The following is a 14,494-nucleotide window of genomic DNA, read 5'->3' on the forward strand; positions in this document are numbered from 1 at the left end:
AATCAAATACTGATCAGTCTGAGGAGCCAAGACTTCACCGAGCTACTTTCCTCAGTGAGGATCCGTACGATGATTCAGAAGAGGTTGACTTGCCTGACTTCGGTCACATACTGGGTTTCAACGATGAGGGCGAGGACCATTTTGCGGTGGCCTCTGGTATGCGGACTAGGTGGAAGCGAAAACTATATCTTTTGATGGAAGAACCAGCAAGTGGTCGAGAGGCATTTTTCGTTCATATTATCGTCACCGGGGCTATTATATTCAGGCAAGTTCATATTTTCGCAGTGGCATACCTTAATAACCCTAATCCGGCATGTATAGCGCGATACTTACAACTCTATCCACCATGCCTGCGTTCCATATGGAACCCATTATCATCAAGGCCCTTTTCGGTCTTGACACCACTATTGTCGTTCTTTTCACCATTGAATACCTTGCTCGATCATTAGCACATTCAGGTTCCTGGGCGCAGTATTACTCATGGGCAACATCTTTCTTTGGCCTTCTTGACCTCGTCGCTATATTGCCTTACTATATCGAGGTCGCGCAAAACGAGGACACCACCATCCTTTTCCGGTTTTCAATCCTAAGGACGTTTAGGCTTTTACGAGTCTTTCGGGCGTTCAAGTATCAAAATCAGATGCTTCTGACTATTGAGGTCATGTATGTTGCTGTGAGGCGCTCGAGAGATGCGCTTTGGGCCTTGACATTTTTCATCATCCTCGTGCTTGTGCTCTTTTCAACCCTCATATACTTTGCCGAGCGCGGTACATGGGATCCCTCACTATCCGCATTCATTGATTCCGACGGCGACCCCTCTGCTTTCGATTCCATTCCCAGAACGGCATGGTTTTCCCTCGTCACCATGAGCACGGTGGGATATGGTGAAGTCGTGCCAAAAAGCTTTTTGGGGAAGCTTTTGACAATACCTTTACTCATGTTTGGGTTACTTCTCATCGCCTTGCCAAGTTTCGTCCTGGGCCGAAATTTTGCCATAGTGTTTGACGCCATGACCAGGCAGTTGCCGAAAAATGTACGTCGTCAAATTATCAAGTGATTTAATGGCAATCTAACAGCTCTCAATTCAGGTCTCTTCCCGTATGCCCACTCCACGCGAATCCATTGAACAAACCAGAACCGCTCAGGCATCAACAGACAACATCCCACTCCTCCCTGTATCATCGCAAAATACCCAGACTGCCACTCCCAACGGCCCTTCCTTGTCCAGACCTCGGTCAGCCTCCCCATTTCCTGCTTCAGGGACAGTGGATCAGAGAGCGGCATTTGGCAATGCTCCGCGGATGTGGCAAGGTGGAATAGATGGGACGGGAGAGACGAAGAGGGAGAGAGATCTCACCAACACTAAACTGGCCAAGAACCAATTAGTAAGTAATGATTCTCGCAACAAGAGTCATCAAGCATTAACAGTTGAGATAGGTTCTCTTTGAACAAATAGACGCACTTAGACAAACGATAGATAAGCAAGGGGAAATGCTTGCGCGATTAACAGAGATGCTGAATGTCAAAGACAAGGGAAAGGGCCCCGAAAAATCCAAGGGGCTGCAAGAAGACCACTTCGCATTGGGAGATAGTGGAGAGGAATAATGGCTATGCTTGAGGACGTATGACTGTTGTGATATGCATTTTCCTCGCTTCTGCTATTTTATGATCATGTCATTTTGGAATCTTACGCATGCTCAACAACGGCGCTCTTGTGACAAAATCTCTGTAGCATTTTTGAGCGAGAAGAACCCAGCTGGTGGTCCCCAGCGGCCCCAGCCGCGCCGTACACTGAAGTGCTCATTGCTTAGTCAGCATTTCAAGCTCTAATTCTTTGTTCACCTTCTCTTCGTCCCTTCTTTTCGTACGTTGCTGCCATTACTCTCTTTTTCTTTACTGTCCCTTATCATATACACACAAAAAAAAGCATGGCGGCAGCCTCGAATTCCGCACCGTTAGATCCAAAGCTCGGACGAGCAGCAGATTTTGTTCGCCCTGACTTCCACCAAGTCAATCTCGACCTGGAAAACTACCTCAAGACTGAGCGCAACTTCAAGCTCGATGCAGGTATGTCATTAACGACTGCGTATAACTTCTATGCTGATATCCTCTGTAGACCAACAAATATGTCCTCTGTCCATCACGCCTCTCGGCTGTCCTCTTCCGCCTTCACAATGTCCTTATCGTCACACTACCCCCTCCCAACTCAATTTCAAGCCACCACCTCCTCTCCCGGCTCACCCTCGAGAGCGAGAAAAGAAGCTAACGGTATGCAAACACTACCTTCGAAACCTCTGTAAAATGGGAGACAATTGCGAGTACACCCACGACTTTAACCTTCGCACCATGCCAGTGTGTATATGGTTTGTCAAACAAGGCAAATGTGAGCTGGGAGGAGAGTGCCTGTATTTCCACCCCAGAGACAGAAGAGTTGAGTGTCCGGATTACAACAGAGGATTCTGCGTGCTAGGTCCTAATTGTCCGAGGAAGCATATAAGGAGGAGGCTGTGTGATGCCTATGCCGCTGGATTTTGCCCTGATGGCAAGGACTGCAAATTAGCTCAGTAAGCTGTTTTCGCGCGCCATTTTTTCCCCATCATCGCTAATCTCTCCAACTAGCCCGTCTCCCAACCGACCGCCTGCAGAATCATATATCAACCCTATCCCACCTGACCCCGAAGCCTTCAATGGCCCACCACCCCAACTGCCTGCTGGCTATGGTCGTTGGCGGGAATACAAATATGACCCCAATGCAGTGGTTGTTCCAGCTGCGGCGTGGGTTGAGGGTGGAAGTTTATCTGGTTGGCGAGCTGGAGGATTTCTGTCTGCGAATGCAAGACGAGATAACCAAAGGAATAGAGACAATGATGATGAGGGTGGACGCGGCAGCGGAGGAGAGAGAAAAGGTGGCTGGCAAAAAGATCTTAGCACAGTGCTTTGTTTCGTAAGTCTTATACTGTTACGATTCAATAGCTTGCGCTGATTACCAAAACAGAGGTGCAATCAGTATGGCCACTTTGCCAATAACTGTCCTAATCAATATGTGCCTGGAGACCGGGGAGGCGGTAGACGACGGGAATGATAAGGGACATCAGATGCTTCGAAAGTTTTAGAGATATGTTGTAGCATACTAGTAATGCAGTGACAGTAATGCAAAAAATCGCGATGTCATATTACCAATACACAAAAGGCCAAGATGCATAGAATAATTACAAAAGACTGTATCAAAAACGATTATTTTCTGCCCCTGTTTCTATAGTAGGCCTTTTTGGGTTGACCATCATCATCACTACTTTCATCCTCATCTCTGCTCTTCTTCGCCTTGACGGATCCGACGGAGATGTTGACCTTTGGAGGCACAGCGAAACCAAATGCCTTGCCAACCTTGGCGAGGTCGAGCTTGTTGACGTCAAAGATCTTTTTGAGAGAGTAAGACGCATAGGCTTGAAGGTAAGACCTGTATCCATCCCTCGCCGAGGTATTGAGGTAATGGTTCTTAGAAATCAGGCTCTCCAGCTGCTTCTGCACATCTGCAACCTTTTTCTGAGGGAATTGGTATTCGTTGAGAGGAACTTTGGCAACCTTGAGGAAACGAAGGAAGCCAAGCTCGCTAGGCAAAAGGAAAAGGAGAGACTTTCCGGATTTGCCTGCACGGGCAGTACGGCCGACACGGTGGATGTAATCTCGGGGATCATCAGGCGGATCAAACTGGATGATCCAGTCAACCTTGGGAATGTCGAGACCACGTGCAGCGACGTCGGTACAGAGGAGAATTCCAGCAGGGGCATTGATGAATTCAAAGAAAGTGTTTGTACGCTTCTGTTGTTTTTGTTTACCCTGCAAGGACTGGTCAGCAATGTTCAGCGTGGTTATGAATGAACTTACATGAAGGTCCAAGACAGGAACATCAATGTAATTTAAAAGTTCGGCATGGTACTTGACAGAGTTACAGCTGGAGAAGAAGACAATAACCTTCTTCTTTAAATTCTTCTTGAGGAATGTGAAAAGGAGCATGAATCTCTGATCGGATTCGCATACGACGTAGCCCTGTTCAAGCATGTCTGCAGTAGAGGCTTCCTTGGTTTCATCTACATTGATGTAGAGAGGACCTGGGCGAAGCGAGATACGGGCGAGATCAGTGACTTTGGTGGTCTGAGTAGCGGAGAAAAGCATTGATTGACGGTTTTCTAAGGGGGGATAGATTAGCTTGCGAATGCTGCCTATCAGCACGGTAACTTACCGGAAGGAAGGAGTTTGATAATCTGTTTCATTTCTTCTTCGAAACCGATTTCCAAGATTCGATCAGCCTCGTCAATTACAAGAGCCTTGAGATTCTTGAAAACAAATCCTTTTGTGTTCTGATCTCAATAAGCACGAGTCCGTCAACAGACATAGGATGCACGTACCTGCAAATGATCAAGGAGTCTACCGGGAGTAGCAACGATGAGGTTGACGCCCTTGACCAGCTTGTCGGCCTCTGCCTTACGGTTCGCACCACCCATAAGAACACCGAATGTTTGTGAATGGCCTTGCATGAGCTCCTTGGCAACACCGAAGATTTGAAGAGCGAGTTCTCTCGTAGGAGAGATAATAATGACACCAGTTCCTTCAAGGGCGATTAGCCATGCCATTTGCCAAAGGCCATTAAGACTCACCATTGACGGGCTTGAATCTTAAAGTGCTCAAAAGCTCCACGCTGGGAATCAGGAATGCCATGGTTTTTCCGCTGCCAGTCCTTGCTGCTCCCAACACATCCTTACCGGCCAACAGAGGAGGGATAGTCCTGGCCTGGACTTCTGTCATAGTCTCGAAACCCATACGCTCGATGGCAGCAGTGGTAGGTGGAGAAAGGTTGAGGGTGGAGAAGGGGACCCGCTCGTAGTCAGTACCAGGAGCGGACCTGGCGCCGAGTACAGCATCTGAGGAAGTGGCAGGGGCGGGCTGCGAGTCGTCGAGAGTGACTTTTGAGGAGGAGGCCTCTGGGACACGCTTTGCGGGGGCTTCGTCGTGGGCGTTTGAGGTGCGCTTCCGCTTGTTTGTGGTGGTGGGAGGCTTTGTGGATGACATGGCGCGGTGTGCGGAACTGTGTGCGTTACCGTGAGATGGAGTCATGCAAAGAAGACTACCTTGCCGCAACTTTTCCAGGGATAAAATCACCATAAATATACGCAAAACAAATCGCCGACCCGTCTGTGCCTGGGACCCCCAGCCAAATTTCTGCGCTGTCGAAATTCTCATTCGATCTCTTCTCTCCATTGCATCTATATCTTTCTTTGTAAACTAATAAAGTAAGTCTTTCCTTCCATCCTTTTCATCGGTCTACCGCATCCCATCGAGGATGACCTTGTGTTCATTTTCAAACTAGAGTCTGTTAGGCCAAGTGCCGAAGACCCATAAACGCACAATTCTGATACCTTCTCTCTGCTCGCATGTTGGATGTCTCGTGCAGACTTGGTGACCTAGCTGACATGCCTGAAGTATCTAGCGAGGGCCGTCAGCGATAAGCTCCCTTTCAAAAATTTTCTTTCAGAGCCAGGTCAGTTCATTTCCCCTTGAAAATTTTTTCTCCGTTTCCACAATGATGCCCCGAAAGGGAATTACCGCCTGAGCACATCTTCCTTCTGCGGCGTAGCAATACGTCCAGAGGTTGGTGGCATGCTGTTAAAACATGGCTGTTTTATTTTTACTGATCATTCCATTCTCCGTTACGATTTGGATTCCACATGACCACCGAGCTAACTCACTGCTGTTAGGTCTCTTGACCGATCGAAAATTTTTAGTTTCTCTCTCTTGGGGTATCCATTTTTATTTAGAGTAAGTGTTATTTTCTATCGCTCTACCCCATCATACTCTAGTCTTTTGTAATAAGTGATGATCACAACACGACGGTCTTCTTACCCAAAAAACCATGGTGTAAACGCCCGAAACCCATTTCTCCGGGCACCCAATCTGACTCTACCATTCACTTCTGATTTTGCGTTTAGAATTGTGTAGAGCTTTGTGCTGACTATTGTTTTCAGCCCTCATAATGGCTCCACGTCAACCTGTCGCTGGCCCTTCGAAGCCGAAGCACTCGCAGCAGCCTGCAATCCAGTCACCTCCGCCTCCTGCAGCAGTCTCGGCATTCAACTCCACTCGCACCTTGTTTGCTCTAGCTTCCCCTGTTTTAGGGCAAGCGGACAAGGTTCAAGTGTGGGATGTTGCGGGTGACCGTGTAATATCCGAATGGGAAGTAGCTGGTGCTAGTAAGGCTTCCTCTGTTTGCTTTACTACAGTCCCATCGGACGCCGCTAGTAAGAAAAAGAAGCGGAGAAAGTCTGGCTCTGGTCATGGCGCTGAGGAAGAGGTAGTCCTCGTGACAACGTCAAAGAGTCAACTTTTGGTTTTGTCTACTAAGCAAACCGAACCTTTGCGAACTCTTGATCTCCCAGCTCCTGTAACTGCGGCCTGGTCTGAAGAACGTGCGACAATACTGGCAACTGCTTCCTCTCTTCTTGTTTTATCGGCGGATGCCTCTAGTATCTCTCACACTTTCACTCTTCCATCCTCCCTCTCATCTCCTACTGCCCTCACAATCCTTCCGACATCGACCGCTGAGTCATTGCATGTACTCGTTGCCTCCTCGCTCGTCGTCACTCTTCACCTGGGATTGGCGTCTCAGGAGATCACTTTCGTCTCATCACCGCTTCCTGCATCTACCTCTTCTATCTCTTCGCTCCTCCCTCTTCCTCTTACAGAGCAAGGTGCTTCATTCCTTGTCGTGTCGGAAGATGACCGCACAATATCTCAATACACCCTCACGTCACCCCAGTCCTCCGCGAGACTTTCATACCGCTACGCCTCGCCTACACTATCTTCTGCTCACTCAATTTCGGCTGATCCAGATCTTCTCGCCGTATTGCACGAGTCTGGAGAGATTTCTCTTTTCCGCCTTCCGTCTGAGCTTGATCTTTCCCGCCCCCAGTCAGATGCGAAGCCGAGCACTGTAAAGATTGTTGAAGGGAAGGAAGAACGTACAGCCAGATTGTGTCGCGTTGCTTTTGCCCCTGTAGATGATGGAGCATCGGGTGCATTGCTTTGTGGAAGATTGACAGGAGGAGGTCGTGTCAAATGGTCGCGTGCAATCTTCGAGCTTCCGGAGGGCGGTTTGAGACCCGTTACGGTTGTTAAAGTCGAGGCTCAAGAATTAGTTGGAGGCTCATCAGCGTCAGAGGTCAGTACGATGTCACTTCTTGTGTGAACCGGTTGCTGATCTTCCTTGCAGAGTGTTCCTGTGCAACGTTTTGTCGCGCCCAATACGGTGAATGAAGCTGCTCCCGACGATATCGACGAGGCCCCTGTCTCTCAGTTGCCTTCTGATGTTAATATGGCGGAACTTTCGCTCGGCGAACGCATGCTTGCACCAGCTTCTCAAGAAGCCGACAGCGGAAACAAACGCGCAGCCACTTCAGCCGGCGTTACCCTCGACGGTCCTGTGAATGCAGCTTCCCTCACTCGTGTTCTCGTCCAAGCTCTCCATACATCGGACCCAGCTCTTCTAACACTGTGTCTGTCCCACCGCAACCCAGTTCTTATTCGCAACACTATCAGAAAAATGCCTCCTCAATTGGCTCTTCCTCTTCTGAAAGCTTGTGTGGAGCGACTGGGCCAAGGCAAGGGCGCCAACAAACGTGGTGGAGGCCGTGGTGCTGCGCAGAACGAACAGCAAGGTCGCGGCACTGTTGAATGGGTAAAGGGAGTGCTTGTCGAACGCGGCTCCATCCTCATGACTATACCTTCTTTACCTGTCCATCTTGCTTCTTTGTCTCAGCTGCTTCAAAATCGACTGGAGCTCAACCAGCCTTTGCAAAGCCTTTCTGGCCGTTTAGATCTTGCTCTTGCCCAGATTACCATGCGTCGCATCGCTGCTGAGCAGGCTCTGGAGAATGCCAAGAACGGTGGACAGAAGGGCGGCGAAGGTGAGATATATGTCGAGGGTGAAAGCGAAGATGAAGATGAGGATTTCATCGAAGTTGGCGAAGATGGAGGTGAAATTGAGGACATTGATATGGGTGGATTGAGTGAGAGCGACGAAAGCGAAGAGGACGAGGAGGAGGATGAAGAATCAGATGATGATCCCCTTGATTCCGGCTCGGACAATGATCTACTAGATCTGCAAGCTGAAGAAGAAAGCGGAAGTGACGACGAGGACGAAAGTGAAGAGGAGGATTAGTAGCATCATTGTAGTATCTTCAATACATTTGCATGTCACATTAGCATTTCCAATCAGATTCTATCGCAAAATGTCTCTTCTCTCATCCGCTCATCTATATATATATCAACTTCTAATGGTACAGGCCCTTCGAGTAGGCAAGCACCACCTTGTTTGGAGTTGAGCCAAGGTTTGTAACAAGAGACGTAGTGAAGCCAGTTACGAGACTTGTTGACATCTTAATGGAGAAAGTTCACTCTACTGAAGAACTGAAGATATCGCAGGCAACAGGCTTTGTAGTCCAACCGCTGTACGTAGGAGCGTTAGAACGCATAAAAAATGATGAGGCACTTTGCGAACGCCTCGCGCGTAAAACTATGAAGTTAATCTCCACCACAATTGTCCAGTCAGAAATTAGCAACTCGAATTTCAGGAATAGAATTAGATTTCCAATTCACGGCCAACTCTATTAATCAAGGCGGAAGTTTTGAAAAACTCGTGGCAATATCTGAAAATTGGGCCTCCACTCGCGCGCAATCAACTAACCAAGTAAATAATCAAATTAGAAGACGCGTCTGCTCAGAGAGTCACGGACCTCCCTCACTTTTCTTGCATTACTACCTTCTTGCATTCTTCATATTGCTAATTGAAGCTACTTTGTAGTAACTTGTTTACTCCCCTGCCTGATCCCTTCAGCTCTATCCGCGTTGTGCTTGTGCCCGCACAGTTTTTTGCTACCTATATCTCGGGCGCAGTTGTCGGAGCAGCGAGGTGACGTTCCCCGCTCGGCATATGATCTTGTACCTATATATCTGTCAAAACCAAGATAATATACAACATCCTACGACATGAAGCTTACAGCCGCGGCTCTTAACAAGCTGGCACGCAAAACGTTAGAACTGGAAGGGGACCCCACGACTGTGAGTGGTCGTATTTCTGTAGTAGCTCGGCGCGTCTTAGTACTAGCCCGACGCGTCTTCGCGGTCATGTTCAAGTTGTAATGTGATCAGTGATCGACTCATCTGCTAGCCCTCCAGCCTGTTCCCATTGCTAATGTGTTTGCTTCCTGTCCCTGCAGCCTGTACCTCCTTTCTATATTGATCTACTGGAGAAACATCTCCGAAAGTGCCCCAATGATACCAACTTCATTGCCGAACTAGCCGAACCCCAGAATCCGACCAGCACCAAGGGTGGGAATGGTTTCGGACTGATTGTCTGTACGTACCAACGCTATCTTTTGCTATACCTCTATCTCCCGGAGCCTCGCATTTGAGGGAAGAGGCGCTGATGGATGTCATAGGTCTGGAGGACCAATGCTGGAAGGAGATCATTCTCAGTGCGGACCCATTCCGAGGCGACGGCGGGCGCCAGGAAGGTTTCGGGTCATTCTGGAACTATCAGGTGGGTGCATCACGTTTGCCGAGCTAGTGGACTAGTGCAGGCACGAGCTGACGGAATCATAGGAGCACTGCAAAGAGAACGAGCATATCAAGGGACGGAACGAGCGATGCAAGAAAATGGTACGTCAAGATGTCTCAGTTGCCATCAGTCTGCTGATCCAAATTGACTCGCTCGTCCTTCCTCACTTGGATGCATCGGTGGCGGTATTCTTGTATATAGGGCATCCCTATTCAGTCTTCTTCCTCCTCTCTCCCCTTGTCTTCCTCGCACGCATCATCCAGCAGGACTTCTTCGACCCTCAATCCCCTCTCTACGCCTGCTTCTTCCAGTAGGACAAACCAGTCTTACACTATGCCCAGCGCTAGCTCGTCCAGCAGCATGTCCAAAAAGACATCGCGTCCTTCCATCCTCGATGCGTTGGCGCCCTCCCCTGCCACAATATCCGTGCATTCTTCCTCCCCTATATCATCCCCTCAAGTCGTCACCACTCCTTCCGGGATGACCTCTGCGGCTCTCAATCGCAATATTGCCCCTCATGTCAAGGCTACCCCCACGCCTGCTAGTAAAAGGATGTCCTCGTCAGACACCCATCGGCACGCGAGTTCTACAAGTGGCTCCAGGGCTCTGACGGCCAGACACTCTTCCAGCTCAGATATCGTGCCAATAAACAGGGTGGGAGACTCTAAAAACGGTGGACACATTGCCAATGGTGGATCATCCACCATACCCACAACAGAATCATTCGCGTCTGATCGGACACCCTTAGCCCCTTTACGCCAAAATGCCAAAGGCACCATTCCCAAACGTGAACCTGTCCGCCAACGTACTGTATCTGGTACTGCCGATAATTACGACGACGATGATATCTCTCTTCCAAGTATCAAAGAGCAGGACAAGGCGTTTTATAAAAAGTTCTCAGCCAAACGAGAGCCAATCGCCGTCGCAGCCACTTCCTCCTCTGTTCTTAACGTAGGTGTCTCTGCGTCTGCTTCAGCCGCTGCAAAATCTTCTGTTACTACTGGCGTGCCTCTGCGCGAATTTTACTCTTTACTTTTGAATGAATTAAAGCAAGGACGAAATGGTTTGGGTATTGGTGAGCTGCTGGATGTTATGTTGAAGTGTTATATCCGTCTAATTCATCGGGTAGATTTTATCCCTACTGAAGACAAAGAACAAAGATACGCCGCAGAGTTGCAACATCTTCTCAAGGCCTTAGCTGCGTAAGTACTCCCTCAAATGATCTCTCGATGTTCACTGAGTGTAGACAGTTTCCAAAATGAAAAGCACAAGTTCCGAATCATCCTTCAGCGGATGAAATTTTTAAAAGATGCTCTTTGCAATCCTAACACTGTCAGAGCCTACATCGGCCCTCCTATTGACATCACCCTTATATTTCCTAGTCTTCGTTTAATCATTGAAAAGGGTCGACTTATAATGATGACTCGGATTACAACGAACACGACTGGGCAACTTTTCAAACTCCCTTGCGGATGCGGCGATGCGTCCCACGCCTGCGACTTCGGAGCTTTCGCCAAAGACTCGAGTATTCTTCATTGTCGAGAGCCTAATGCGGCTTCATCTGGCTCCCAGTTGGCCCACGTAGGACCAGTTATGGCCAGCATCCCAGAACGTACCAAAATCATTGATTCGTTAGCCGGCATCTTGGGCGTTGGTCGTTCTTATACCAGCTACTCTGATGATGACATGTCTGATGACGATGGTCTCCATGATCCCAGACTTATAATGCAGAGTTATACTCATAACGTTGCTGAAAGGTAAGGGCGCCTTCACCAGCCGTTAATTTAGAACTGACTCGCTCCTATCATCCATCTAGTCTCACTGCCTTTTTCAGTGACAATCTCAAAGATTTCCATGCCGATACCGATGTCGACAAGGGTCTTCAGAAACTGGGGCTTAATTCTCTTTCCGATTTTCTACCAGGGCTCAAAATCAAACTTATGCCTCATCAAGTATTGGGGGTCTCCTTCATGGTTGAAAAAGAACGTGATCACAGATATCGAGGTGGACTGAACGGCGATAGCATGGGCTTGGGGAAGACAGTGCAATCCATTGCGACGATGGCTGCCAATCCTAGTCAGGATGCGAAGTGTAAGACAACTCTCATTATTGCACCCCTTGCGCTATTATCTCAGTGAGTCCTTTTTTGTGATCTAGCTTTGGGAGGCTCATTGTGCTCTGAAGATGGAAGAACGAAATTGAAAGCAAGACCACTGAAGGTCTCATGAAGGTTCTTATTTATCACGGCCCTAAAAGGGCAACCACCGCAGCCGCTTTGAAGCAGTACGACGTCGTTCTGACTACCTACGGTACCTTGACATCTGAAAGCGCTTCTGATGTGAGCTACGCTTGGGAAATCTTTATACAACAGTTGTGCTAACCTCGGGACTACAGAAACCATCTAAACACAAGGTCAACTCGGTTGATGTCACTGAGGAAGAAGGATCAGGATCTACACCGGCCAAAATGGTTGGACCACTGATGAAGGTCAAATGGTATCGTGTCATCCTGGATGAGGCGCATCAAGTAAGTAACATGAATCTTCTAAACATATTGGAATCGTTAACACTGTCTAGATTCGCAATAGAAACACACGAGCAACCAAGGCATGTTGGGCCCTTAGGGCTCACCTACGCTGGTGTTTGAGTGGTACTCTAGTAGTCAACTCCCTCGATGACATCTACCCTCATCTGCGCTTTTTGCAAATTTCGCCTTCTGCTCAATGGGATCATTTCCGTGAACACATCTCCAAGCCACAGAAGAGATTTGTCAGTTTTTTTTATCACAAATGATCTGAGCTTACCTTCCCCTTTTTAGCCAAAACTTGCCACAAATCGAGTTCAGGTAAGTCGCTATATCAGTTTACAGTGTCTGGTAAGCACGTCTGACATATGATATAGGCCATATTAAGAGTCTGCTGCATCAGACGCCACAAAGAATCTGAACTAAACGGCAAGAAGTTACTCGAACTGCCTCCCAAGACTACCAGGGTAATAGATCTCCAATTCACGGATGAGGAGAGGCAGATCTACACTGCCATCGAGAACAAATACAGGGTTACCTTCAACTCGTTTTTACGCAAAGGTGGGTGTGATTTTTAAGTGGTCCTTTGATGATTATGGCATGCTGACGGCTTTTCGAAGGCACGGTCATGAAACATTACTCCATCATGTTGGTCATGTTAACTCGCCTACGACAATTGACCTGTGAGCGGCATATTGACCGTTGTATTCCGGACATACTAATGACCTGGCTTTCATCGTTAGGTCATCCTTGGCTTCTGCGACGTAACCCTAACGATATCGGCGATGCACGAGATGTTGTCGTCACCGATGACGATCTTTTTGGTGGTCTCGAGGCTCCCAAAATGGATGACATCTCGGAGCAGGCTCGCGCATCAACATTAATCGGTCAAGAATATGTCGAACGCGTTAAAATTCTTCTTGCAGAACGCACGAAACGCCTTGAAGAAGCTCCTCCCGATGGGATTGATGAAGCTGGTGACTGTGAATGCAGTATCTGCTATGAGCAGTACAGCGACGAACGCATCACACCCTGTTGTCACTCCTTCTGTGCAGAATGCCTGGAAAACATCTTTAACTCGGCGCAAGGTAACGCCGACCTCAGCGATGACGATGTGCAAGCAGGAAGAAGGAAGTGTCCTCTGTGCAGGTCCGTTATCGATAAGGCAAAGATTTTCCGAGCGTCCGCATTCATGCCTGTTGAAAACGATGACCAGGACGACGAAGACGACAATTGGGGATCCCAGGCAGAGGAAGTGGATGATGAAGATGTTGATATCGGTGCGAAGCTGGAGGAACTCAACGATGATGATATGTCGGAGAAAAAAAAGGGAAAGAGAAAAGCCGTAAGTGGAAGGACCGTGGTCATTAAGCGGTTCTGATGTGAAGCTGCAGGTTGATTCTGTCGTGTCGAAGAGAAAGAAGAGAAAGGGCAAAGGCAAGAGTGACGAAGCTGCAGAAGATCAGCTTCAAGCTGTCAATGATGAAGTATCAATCGAGGATGTCCTTCCCTCTACCAAAATGAAGAAGCTTGGGTAAGATACTGAGGAATGTTTCCTGTGCGATCATTACTCATTATATGCTTCCTAACAGTGAACTCATCGACGCTATAATAGAGCAAGATCCCTCGCAGAAGATCATTGTCTTCTCACAGTTCGTTGAGTACATAGACCTTTGCAGTATCTTCCTTCGACGCCGTAACATCCCTCATGCCAAATATGTGGGATCTATGAAACAGGATGAGAGAGAAGACACGATCAAAGACTTTAACCGTCCTATGGAAGAGGATAAGTCACCCAGATGTCTTCTCATGTCACTAAAGTGTGGAGGAGTGGGTTTGAATCTCTGCATCGCCAATCATGTACGTATCAATTTAGTGTTGATTTATTCTTTTGATGCTTACGTATGTTATGAGTAGGTGATCTGCCTTGATCTGGCTTGGAACGCGGCTACTGAAAACCAGGCCGTTGATCGTGCACATCGAATCGGTCAGACTCGTGAAGTCGTCGTCCATCGCCTCGTCGTCGAAAACACAATTGATCAACGCCTGATGGAATTACAACAGCAGAAGCAAGCTCTGAGTGATGGTGCTATGGGTGAAGGGGCTGCTGCGAAGTTGGGCAGGTTGAACATCCAGGATCTGATCAAACTTTTCGGTGTTCGCAATCAGGATGATGAGTAGGTGGGATGATTACATTTTTGCTAATCGCTTTGTGGTCTCCCTTTCTCTTCATAAGGGGACTTGGGACATATATTTATGAGACATGGAAGTGTTGCTGTTGTGCTAGAGTTATTGTTAAATTGTATATAGATATTTCTAATCTTTGGTTTTGAACATTTTAAACCTCGGAAATGATATCCG

The 14,494-nt window shown here is 48.0% G+C and overlaps 5 protein-coding genes across 5 annotated transcripts in view; 4 read left to right on the plus strand and 1 right to left on the minus strand.

Annotated features, from left to right (window-relative positions):
* Positions 1-1,605, plus strand: part of CNBB4630 (hypothetical protein) — a gene marked incomplete at both ends in the record, with an annotated part of 1,828 nt that extends 223 nt beyond the window's left edge. Inside the window, 4 exons of the mRNA XM_772140.1 lie at positions 1-265; positions 322-1,033; positions 1,089-1,385; positions 1,438-1,605. The exon at positions 1-265 is cut by the window's left edge and continues 223 nt beyond it. Coding sequence (XP_777233.1) covers positions 1-265; positions 322-1,033; positions 1,089-1,385; positions 1,438-1,605 — 1,442 coding nt within the window. The remainder of the gene's footprint in view (positions 266-321; positions 1,034-1,088; positions 1,386-1,437) is intronic.
* A 323-nt stretch (positions 1,606-1,928) lies between these two features.
* CNBB4640 (hypothetical protein) lies at positions 1,929-3,082 on the plus strand (the record flags this gene model as incomplete). The annotated part of the gene is made up of 4 exons (XM_772141.1): positions 1,929-2,067; positions 2,117-2,564; positions 2,620-2,944; positions 2,996-3,082. The coding sequence occupies 4 exons, from the start codon at positions 1,929-1,931 to the stop codon at positions 3,080-3,082; spliced, it is 999 nt and encodes a 332-aa protein (XP_777234.1).
* Positions 3,083-3,234: 152 nt separating this feature from the next.
* CNBB4650 (hypothetical protein) lies at positions 3,235-5,256 on the minus strand (the record flags this gene model as incomplete). Its single annotated transcript, XM_772142.1, has 5 exons — positions 3,235-3,837; positions 3,886-4,187; positions 4,241-4,358; positions 4,407-4,606; positions 4,656-5,256. The coding sequence occupies 5 exons, from the start codon at positions 5,254-5,256 to the stop codon at positions 3,235-3,237; spliced, it is 1,824 nt and encodes a 607-aa protein (XP_777235.1).
* A 772-nt stretch (positions 5,257-6,028) lies between these two features.
* On the plus strand, positions 6,029-8,212 carry CNBB4660 (hypothetical protein; the record flags this gene model as incomplete). The annotated part of the gene is made up of 2 exons (XM_772143.1): positions 6,029-7,213; positions 7,265-8,212. 2 exons carry the CDS (start codon positions 6,029-6,031, stop codon positions 8,210-8,212), a joined length of 2,133 nt encoding a protein of 710 aa, XP_777236.1.
* An 827-nt stretch (positions 8,213-9,039) lies between these two features.
* CNBB4670 (hypothetical protein) lies at positions 9,040-14,314 on the plus strand (the record flags this gene model as incomplete). The annotated part of the gene is made up of 17 exons (XM_772144.1): positions 9,040-9,111; positions 9,270-9,408; positions 9,492-9,592; positions 9,655-9,711; positions 9,812-10,812; positions 10,861-11,367; positions 11,427-11,744; positions 11,795-11,948; positions 12,005-12,136; positions 12,187-12,378; positions 12,428-12,454; positions 12,511-12,694; positions 12,754-12,816; positions 12,877-13,478; positions 13,549-13,667; positions 13,726-13,993; positions 14,051-14,314. 17 exons carry the CDS (start codon positions 9,040-9,042, stop codon positions 14,312-14,314), a joined length of 4,200 nt encoding a protein of 1,399 aa, XP_777237.1.
* Between the last annotated feature and the right edge of the window lie 180 nt (positions 14,315-14,494).

Source organism: Cryptococcus neoformans, chromosome 2 (genome assembly GCF_000149385.1).
Source record: "Cryptococcus neoformans var. neoformans B-3501A chromosome 2, whole genome shotgun sequence".
NCBI classification, from domain to species: Eukaryota; Fungi; Basidiomycota; class Tremellomycetes; order Tremellales; family Cryptococcaceae; genus Cryptococcus; species Cryptococcus deneoformans.